Source organism: Borostomias antarcticus (genome assembly GCF_949987555.1).
Source record: "Borostomias antarcticus genome assembly, chromosome: 6".
In the NCBI taxonomy this organism is placed as follows: domain Eukaryota; kingdom Metazoa; phylum Chordata; class Actinopteri; order Stomiiformes; family Stomiidae; genus Borostomias; species Borostomias antarcticus.
The window spans coordinates 29,728,955-29,738,954 of record NC_140239.1 but is presented as its reverse complement, the minus strand read 5'-3'; the positions used below and the strand labels follow the sequence as shown (position 1 = coordinate 29,738,954).

General features: G+C 51.8%; 2 protein-coding genes across 2 annotated transcripts in view; both read left to right on the top strand.

Annotated features, from left to right (window-relative positions):
• Nucleotides 1-10,000, top strand: part of LOC311310781 (protein jagged-2-like) — a gene marked incomplete at both ends in the record, with an annotated part of 51,651 nt that overhangs the window by 19,454 nt on the left and 22,197 nt on the right. The window contains 3 exon segments of the mRNA XM_084440334.1: nt 4,382-4,639; nt 6,160-6,220; nt 9,297-9,427. Of these exon segments, the coding sequence (XP_084296460.1) occupies nt 4,382-4,639; nt 6,160-6,220; nt 9,297-9,427 (450 nt within the window).
• LOC311310618 (nesprin-2-like) overlaps nt 1-10,000 on the top strand; it is a gene marked incomplete at its 5' end in the record, with an annotated part of 259,823 nt that overhangs the window by 232,406 nt on the left and 17,417 nt on the right.

Sequence of the window (10,000 nt, the reverse complement as noted above, 5' to 3'; positions counted from 1 at the left end):
CTCCTGTTCACCTCACACCTTTCGTTTCGGGCGGGAGCGCGAGGAAGCGACAGCCCCGCCTTCTTTTTTTACTCGATCATGTGACGCCCGAGCCGAGAGCCAGATATGAAGTAGGGAGGACGGGGCTTTACTCCGAGGGTCCGCCGGCTCGGGCGCCGTCGCCCCCGCCAGCTGTTTCCTGTTTTGCTCCGGTCCGTCCTTCTGCTGGACGCGCTCCTGTTGGCCGCCGGTTTCCCCACGTCTGAGGAATTGCTCCGAGGAAGAGGGTGCACGTGAAGGAATGTAACGTATGCAAGAGGAGGAGGAGGTGTGTGTGTGTGTGTGTGTGTGTGTGTGTCTGGTCAACGGATGCAGCCCGTGGGGTGATTGTCCTGTACGTTACGCCGTGTCTGTGCACGTTCTTTAATCTCCTTTCGGACCTCCCTAATTCAAACTCCAGCTTGGTTCACGTCTGCTAATCGAATCCCGTCTTCTGTCAGTTTTGACCATGAGATCAAAGGCACTTCCTGTCAATGTCCAAACTATACTTCCCGCCGTTTTTGTAAGCAGACCTTCACGCGCTTCAGCCCGAAACGGATCAGCCGGTCAGCCCACTCCTGACCACTCGTTGGCTGGAGATGGACAGAATCGAACACGGACGCCATCATAACGCTGAGCGTTCACACTGCCCCGAAGGCTGTTCACACCTCATTCCGAGCCTGCATGAGAGTGACGCGAGTGGAGCCAGGTGGCAAGTCAGGCCTCCAAACAGCTGCTTTACACAAGTTATATGACTCAACTACTTTTACTGAGTAACCAACATCTCCCAAGCGTCTACCAACAAGGTATTCACATCGAACCGAGGTGGTCTGTGGGTCAGCGTTGGGTTGGTGCGCTTCGGGCTTTATTAGGTGTCCTCTGCCTATAAGTCTGAAAAATGATCTTTGAATCACTCAAATCGGGGCTCTTCAGTCCAAGGAACGAATTACACTCAAAACTGGTCATCAAGCTGTTGTTTACCAAGACATTATTCGGTCAGGAGCCATATTGAACCAACCACTGAGTGCTGCGCCATTGAGAGGAAAGCCAAAGAGGACGTAGACTGACCCCGACTCTTGCTTTCCTTCCTGCGTCGGCCCCTCTCTGGTCCTCTTTGTTGATACCGCAGGTCCTTCCATGGGCGGGACCGCCTCCATAGAATCTTGACTTAAGAACGTGACATTTGTTTGTAATGGTCCAGTATCTAGCCCCCCCCCCAAAAAACAAAGTTTAAATGTATTGATGTGAGGATGAAAGAGAGCATGTTGTTCTGGAGAACGTCGGACGGACGTGTTTTCACTCTCGGAAGAGGCGAGAGGCGTCTCGCCGCTCCTCACTGAAAGGCAGCTGTGTTTCGAGGAGCCGACCCGGAATATTATGTCATAGCCGCCGTCAGCTGACTTGACCACCAATGAACCTCGGCGTCATGCGTTAAGGAGACGGTACCTTCCGGAACAAAGGCTACATTCAGCTCCCGCCGAGGAAAGCGTGGGAAAGTGAAGCAGCGGTTGCCGACTGTCCCGGGGAGCCGAGGTCATGCTAAAGTTAGCGTAGCGCTAGCGTAGCGCGCCTTCCTGCTGGCGAGGACCCCTGGGGATAGTCGGCCCCTCGGTTTGCCAGTTATTCACATTAAGATTTAATGCTTTCTTCACCTTTTGAAGGGGATTGACTGTAAACGCTGTATAAACGCGCGTACGACCGCCATCTTGGTTAGCGTTTCACGTTTTTCCTAGGCTATCCGTGGGTTCTGGCCAGACGCGAACATCTCTGCACTTCTCAGGATCACAATCTCAGCATATCAGGACCCGGCTTAAACGTTTCATCCCAAAAAACGACGTATCTGTCATCTGGCCATTTATCTAAATGGTTCACCTCGACACAAGCCTGGGTGGCAGACTCAAGTTGTCTGGGCGGACGATGACACGGCAGGCAGCTGTTAGCCGGACACGTGCACACCGGTCACCCTCGCGCGCTGATGTCAGACGTAGGCTTGGCATACTGGAGAGAGAGGCGGTGTCCTCTTGAACCTGGGTGTCTGCGTGTGTGTGTGTGTGTGTGTTTCCGTCCACCCACCCATCCAGGTGAGGGGGAGAGAGAGGTCTGGTGTCGAGCGTGGTGCATGCCTCAACACAGTGGCCATTTGTGTTAACGGTCTACCCCTTGATAACCCTGTACGAGCAAGAGGACATGTTGTGAGGTCACACTAGCTCTTTATGCACCGAGGCAAATTTGCGGCATCCATAACCACAAAGTGAACAAGTGCTTTCTTTGGAGAGGAGGGACACGAATCGGAATGGAACTTTTGGCTGTGATGTTAAGGTTCCTTCGGAGTCTAAATCATGTGCTAATGCAGACATTGGAACATGACCTTTGTGTATCTCCAATCCCAACACGTCATGTCCACCACGCACACACACACACACACACACACACGCACACACACACACACACACACACACACACACACACACGACTCCGGGGCCTCAGGAAAGGCTCAGGCTGTTGTGCGCCGTGTTTATCGGGCAGGAAGTGCCAGGGACTGTACGGCTCCGGGGTTTAGACGTTGGACAGCTCTGGCCGGCGTGGAACCAGGACCATTGTTCTCTATCTGAACACGCCGGGGCTATTTATGTTATCGTTGCTTAATTCGTCCGACATTGTCACAGCCGCGCAGAGGAAGGTGTGTGTGTGTTGGGGTGGGGTGGGTGAGGGGGTGGGGGGGGGGTTTAGGTTGATGTGTGTGAGGGTGAGGCAGTGGTGCAAGTGTGCGAGGCAGTGGTGCAAGTGTGTGTGTGTGTGTCTACTGAGCAGTAATGTAAGCTATGGTTCACATCGTCTATGTGTGTGTGTGTACATTGAGAAGTAATATAAGCTATGGTTCACTGTGTGTGCGCGCGTGTGTGTGTGTGTGTGTGTGCGCATGTGTGTGTGTGCGGTGAGGGAGGTGGAGGAGTCTGCAGGCCCAGAGCAATGGGGCAGAGGAAATCACAGCCCCCCTATTTCCACTGCGATTGTTCGCTGCGTCCGATCCCACTGTGATAAAGATTGCTTTCTTTGTCGGAGCCGACGGAGCAGCGTGCCACATGGAGGAGCGGGGAGATGTTAATGTGCGCCTCGGCGCTCGGGGCTAGCAGCCTCACCACGGCCATTGCGGATGTGTGGCCCCATTAGCATTCCACGCTAGCAAGCTAATGGCTTATTTCACAGATGATTAAATGTTTTATTTATGATAAACGCAGTCGTTTGTCGGTCTACACACACACACACACACAGAGGACTCCTCGGTGAACAAGACCCCGTGTTGTGAGCTGCATATTGCAATGTTTCTATGATAAGCACAACCGCTAGTGAATAAGTCTATCGAGGGTTAATGCAGTAAGATAAATGGAAAGGCTGTCTGGAAAGAGATGAGAAATGGGTTTGGAATCAGGCCTCCTCCACTGCCAAAGTGGTCTTCTCCTGTTGGCTTTGTGGTCATGGGACGTGCGCCCAGGTCCAAACCAACTCCTCTGCAGCACATCCTGTTGGTTTGAATAAGCAGGGTGGGTGCAAGACGCACGCCAGATGACAAACTTGGCCGAAACTTGTACCATTGACCTATAGAGTTGGAGTCGTGGTCAGCTTTGCTGCGTCCAATGTTCTTCCCCTGGCCGCATAATCTCTCTTCAGTTGGAAGAACCAGGGTCGCGCCGGGCGATGGGGCTCGCAGGGAGGCGGAGTTTCACGGAGAATGAGGCGGGAAACTGGCACTTTTAGCGATTTTATGGCACCTGGTCAGGGCCTGCCCCCTCAATTGGCATTCATGGTGGTCCTCCAGGCCTTTGTCCCTTCTCCTTAGTGATTGTGTGTGTGTGTGTGGGTGTGTGCGCGTGAGTTGTGTGATCTGCCGTATCGAGGGAAGCCGTCTTCACTCTATTGTCACTTAATTTGTTTGATTTTCAATTTTTATTTTGCTTTATTTTCTAGTTTGTTTTAGTTACTTCTCATTTGTCTATTTGTTGTGTGTGTGATACTGGTTATTCAACATTTGGATGTGCTACTTAATTGAATACCAAGGGTGTGAACACAGGTTTTGTGCTTTGTGTCAGCATTCGCCCTAGATACAATTTTACACAGGCCCCTGAGGCAACAACACGCCATAATAATGTCTATCAGAATCAGCTGTAAGAAACGTTGAAGTAATAGTTTTCCATTATAGTAAAAAAAAAAAGTAGTCAGAACTGTAACGATAGCTTGCCATAAAACCTCGCTTGTTTGTACACATTGTACCAACAATACAATAGTACTGTCAATGTAGTGACATTGTGGGATGTGTTCCACCCGAGTGTGGCGGCCATTTTGAACCGTTGCCGTTTCCTTCCAGATCACGAGGAGCTTCTGATCGAGCGAAGCGTCCACACCGGGATGATCAACCCGGGCGACCACTGGCAGACCATCCCCTACGACGGGCCCGTGGCGCGCATCGAGTACCGCATCCGCGTCCGCTGCGACCTGAACTACTACGGCAGCAAGTGCAACGACCAGTGCCGGCCGCGCGACGACTACTTCGGACACTACCGCTGCGAGCAGTCGGGGAACCGCGTGTGTCTCGAGGGCTGGATGGGCCCCGAATGCAGGACCGGTAAGTCAACCGCGTGTGTCTCGAGGGCTGGATGGGCCCCGAATGCAGGACCGGTAAGTCGGCTAGCTCAGTTAGCGCTTTGAACTCGTTAGCATGTTAGCTTGTGCTCGTTCAAGCCCTGACCAGACATTGACAACATTCTCTGCTAACTGTTTTGAGTTTGTTTACCTAGGTAGGATACTGGGAAGGATACAACGCCAGTCTAGGTTGGGGCTAGCATGTTTGTGCTATTATGACTAGACTTCTTGCAATTTGGACAAATTTGGTCTTTGATATATTTCGCCATTCCACTCATAATTGACACATGCATAATACCAAATTTATTTTTTGATATTCATTAGTTTATTGATATAAGTTATTTTAGGGACACCCCTATTGTCATTTGTGTCCTAAATACAATATGCTAGGCCTTAGCTAGCAGTGTCAAGAGTGCTGTGGAGGTAAACAGTGGCCTTATTAAAAGACATTGCTGGATAAAAGAACATGCGCCCAGTTGGTCTGCTTTTATGGTACAACCCACCCCTGCGCTCCCTGGGTACACACTCCTCATTGTGTGTTAGACTCGCCACTCCTCATTCTCCCCTGACTGTAACCGCTGCCTCTATCACATGCCCCCTGACGGAAAGTGTGTGTGTGTGTGTGTGTGTGTGTGTGTGTGTGTGTGTGTGTGTGTGTGTGTGTGTGTGTGTGTGTGTGTGTTTGTGTGCGTGTGTGTGTGTGTGTGCGTGCGTGCGTGCTTGTGTGTATACAACATGAACATTCACACTTGTCTGGATACATACGCATTTGTTCACACACTCACAATGAAGGCTTGCACATTGTACGCACACACACACACACACACACACACACACAGTACCATCTCAACGGCATTGTGGAGTGAGTGATAGAGGGGGTTGGAGGGAGGCGGGGGGGGGTTAGGCTGGTTATTGTAGGGAGAGGGGGAGGGGGTAGAGGGGTAGTCCCTAAATCACCCCCAACTGACCTCAGAAGACGAGGGGTGAGAGGGGAAGGGGGTAAGAAGACGAGGGGTGAGAGGGGAAGGGGGTAGTAGGGGGTTGGCTACTTTTAGGGGGGAGTTTCGGATTCGTAGGCCATAAAGTTGTCTGTTGTGTCACCGGGTCGCCATGACTTCTCACATCTTGTTGCGCTTGTTTGAGTTACAGCAAATTAACCAGCCCACTCTCCTGGTCTCACTCAATCACTGTCTGTCTGTTTCTCTCTGTGTCTCTCTGTCTCTCTGTCTCTCTCTCTCGCTCTCTCTCTCTCCCTCTCCCTCTCCCTCTCCCTCTCCCTCCCTCTCTCTCTCTCTCTTTTGAAAATGTGTACACTTTTGAAAATGTGTGTTGTAAATGCAGATTCTACATGAATGTTGTTATTTTTATTAGCTTAATTTCCATTAATTAAGCCTCCCTCTCCCTCTCCCTCTCCCTCTCCCTCTCCCTCTCCCACTCCCACTCCCACTCCCTCTCCCTCTCCCTCTCCTTCTCCTTCTCTCTCTCTCTCACTCTGCGTCTCAGCGATCTGTAAGCAGGGCTGTAACCTCCTGCATGGAGGCTGCTTGGAGCCGGGGAAATGCAGGTAGGGTCCCTCCGCTCCTCATCCGGACCATTCTGACCATGTCCATACGCAACATATTGTTAAAAATTCAATTAATCAATTAAAAATGATATCACACACAACAAAAAGGATATCACATAACACATTTCGGTGTAGAATTTAGAAAACATTTTGAGTTCAGATGAATTTGACCTGTTTTGATGTGAGTATTGCTCCCAACGACGCGGGGGGGCGGGTTGAGGAAAAGTTGTGGGGGGGGGGGTGGAGAGGGAAGGAGTGAAAGAACATATAAAGTTTACAAGGAGGCACGAGTTTAAAAGGAGAGTTAGCAATCATGGCGGGGGGTCGCGGGGGGGGGGGGGGGGGGGGCTTCCGTTACGGTTCAAGAGAAAAGGGCACTGGGCACGCCTGCCGCTCGTATTTTTAGCCGTCGAATCTCCTCCGGAATACCAAACATCCCGCCGAGTCTCCTCGGCTCGGGGTCGGAAGTGAGAAGTCGTCGACGTGTAAATTTGACCACTGGAACAATGTGCCCCCCCCCCCACACACACACACACACACACACACAACCGCTTTCATCCTCGTCTGGACAACTTGCATCGCAGTCCGGAGGGAGCGGGATGTACGGGTTCGGCAAGGAAATGAAGAGCCTAGTGTGTTCGGCAGGAAATTAAAGGAGGAAATGACACATCACCTTAGGACCCCCCCCGCCCCCTCTCTCCCCCCCCCCCCCCCCCCCGCCCCCGCTCCCTGTTCTACATTACGCTCATCCTGCCGGAAGGTTGACTCACTTCTTTACTGTCACCGGGGGGAAGGATCGGCACAAGCCAAAAGAAGAGATGTTGAAAAGGGTTGGTGATGTCAGGAGGACCACCCACAATGCACTGGGTCCTGTGCGTGGCTCCCATCGCTCGCCGACCCCAACGGACGGACCTCTTCCTAACTCGACCCGATGTCATCTTTCCCGTCAAGGCAACCCTCACGCCCGATCCTGATTGGACATGCAAATGAAAGCTGATGGAGGAATGCGAGCCTCGAGGCCCCCGGGGGCTTCTTACCCCCCGCGGTGCCGTCTGCGTCGCTACATGTCCCAACGCTACGGCGTTCAGCACTGAGGCCCATTTCTCCTTTTCCCTCAGCTTATCTTCATCCAGAAGCGATAGGCTTGCTTCAACACATTATCGGAACACTTGCCAAATTTTGTAAATCACTTTTGGCAAGCGTCTCATTCCGACGCCCACTGACGACGCGGCTCTCAATGTTTAGCAACCCTGAGGCGAGGCGGGGGCTTGGTAGAAGTGCCTGGGAGGCTTGAGTTCAGTCCACCGTGCGCTCCCAAGCGTACGCGCCCTCGTGCGCTACTAGCGAAGTGGTATCCTGGCAACCCTGACGGTTGAGTGTATACACTGGGTGTAAACGTATACTCGAGCACCCTTTGGCAGCCTCGAAGGAACTCTGAGAGGCTTGGAGAGAGGTCTGGAATTGGGCGAGGGAGGGGCGAGTTGTATCATAGTGGTGGGCTATTTTGGATGCATCAGAGTCAATAGATGTGGGTATGGCAGCCTCTGCAATGTACTGACATCAGGTCTGTAGTAAAAACAAGTCCCAAGTAATGAAAGCAGATTACTAGGACAAAAACATTGTGCTGGGTGCAGATGTAAAGTTGCGCCTCCACCATGTGATCCCTGGCGCATTGGGCTAGCAGGTAATCTAAACATTTAGCATTAGCAGTTAGCAATTAGCATTAGCAGTTTGGGCAACTGCTAACATGGCCCGCCATAAACACAGCACTCCCTTTAGTGGGACGTTAGCGTTACCGCTAGCGCAGGCCACGCAGCGGGGAAGGGGGGGGGGGGGAGCATGCCAGGTATTCCTGGACCTCCCCCAGCCGGAGCGGAGAGCTGTGGAGACCTTGCGCCCTGTTAGCGTCTGCCGGAGTTGAGCTGTAGCCAGCGCTGTCTGCGGGAGAGGGAGGGGAGTGGGGGGCGGGGTGGGGGGACTCAAAAATAGCTTCCGAACTGACAAGACAGCTGGGTCGACGACGGCTCTTCAACCACTGGCCTTGGACGGACGGGCGGAGGCGCGGCTGCAGAGAGAAACCCGCTCGGTCGCATGCGCGCGCATTCTGTAGACACGGCCGTTGAGTGTGCATTACAACGCATACTGTACATATATGCATGCACGCATGCACGTAAACATGTACGGTCGGTCGCTGCACACACACACACAGACACACACACATGCACACGCACACACATGCCACGGTACCGCCGACACACCCCCCTTATCCCTTTTCTTACCCTCGCCTCACGCTCAGTTGCCCCGTGGAAGTATTCTTAACCCCTTGTACCCTGGAATGTTCTCCTCTACTAAGATTAGTCTGCAGGAGGCCTTGAGACGGATGGATAGATTAGTCTGCAGGAGGCCTTGAGACGGAGAGATAGATTTATGTTACTCCTGTCCGTCATTCTACTGAGAGAGCCGCCGTGGCCCAAGATGGCCGCCCCCTGTCCAATCACAACTTGAGTGATTTCCCATCCATTCCCTTCAAGCTCAGCCAGATTCAACGGATTCAACTTTTCATGTTGAAAATTCATTCAAAACTTTATTTAAACTCGAAAGGACACTGGGGTGCGTGCACCTCATTTACAGTGTCACCGAGTGAACAGTGCACAAATCAAATAAACGTCACATCACACATCAAATAAAACAATTACAGCTCGAATCGCCAAAGACGGAGATCATGTTTTTAAACTCTGTGATTGAAGGGAGAACCTCCATCTTCAACCCAGTCAATGTCATTCCAAGACTTTGGAGCAGCATACGAGAACGCTGTCCTGCCAAGCTCTCTGTTAGCTCGAGAGACCTTAAAACCCCCCCAAAAAGTGGGTGAATTCTCCCTTTTAAGGCCTAGCTTCGTAATCTCATCGCGCGCGCAAAAGGTTTGTATGAATGAACACGAGCACCTCGAAGAAGGATGAATGTGTGATTTGCCGCCCGATTCTTATAAAACAGGCTATAGGGATTGTCATTGGATATTTATTTTTTTTACCGGACTTGAGCGATGTTGTGACGGCGCCGCCCTTGTGTCCCGCAGGTGCAACTACGGCTGGCAGGGCCAGTTCTGTGACGAGTGCGTGCCCTACCCCGGCTGCGTCCACGGGACCTGCGTCAACCCCTGGCAGTGCAGCTGTGAGAGGAACTGGGGCGGCCTGCTTTGTGATAAAGGTAGGGAGGAACCACACACACACACACACACACACACGAACCTTCTTTCTGGAGCATCCTGCACCATGGGTTAAAGAAATAAACATACAGTACAGGGTAAAACTTTAAAATGTCTTCGTCTTTGTTCTGGAGCGTTTCTAGGATGCGCGGTGCATTTAATCAGTGTCATTCATTAGGAAAGAGACAAGACAAGAACATCGGTCCTGCCTGCCTTGCAAAAACCAGCCCACCGGAACAAATAGAATTACTCTCTTAGGTTGAGCAGATTTGCAGGTTGCTGTGGTGTCAGCATTGTCTTGGGGATGAAGTTCACCCCCCCCTCCCCCCAATCGCTAATGTGTCAGAGTTGAATTCAGGATTCAAGTCAAAGCATCTGATCCAAAATTGTCCAAACCATAGACATTTTTAACGACTACCAACTGTGTTTGCGACCAATGGAATAGTGGCAGAATGCTTAACTCCACCCATCTGGCGTTATCAAACAGAAAACCCACATTAGAACCTGAATATTTTCAGTCCCCCCCGCCTCACCTCAAACGTACTCTCAGCCTCTCCTCAGTTCAGAGCGGACAT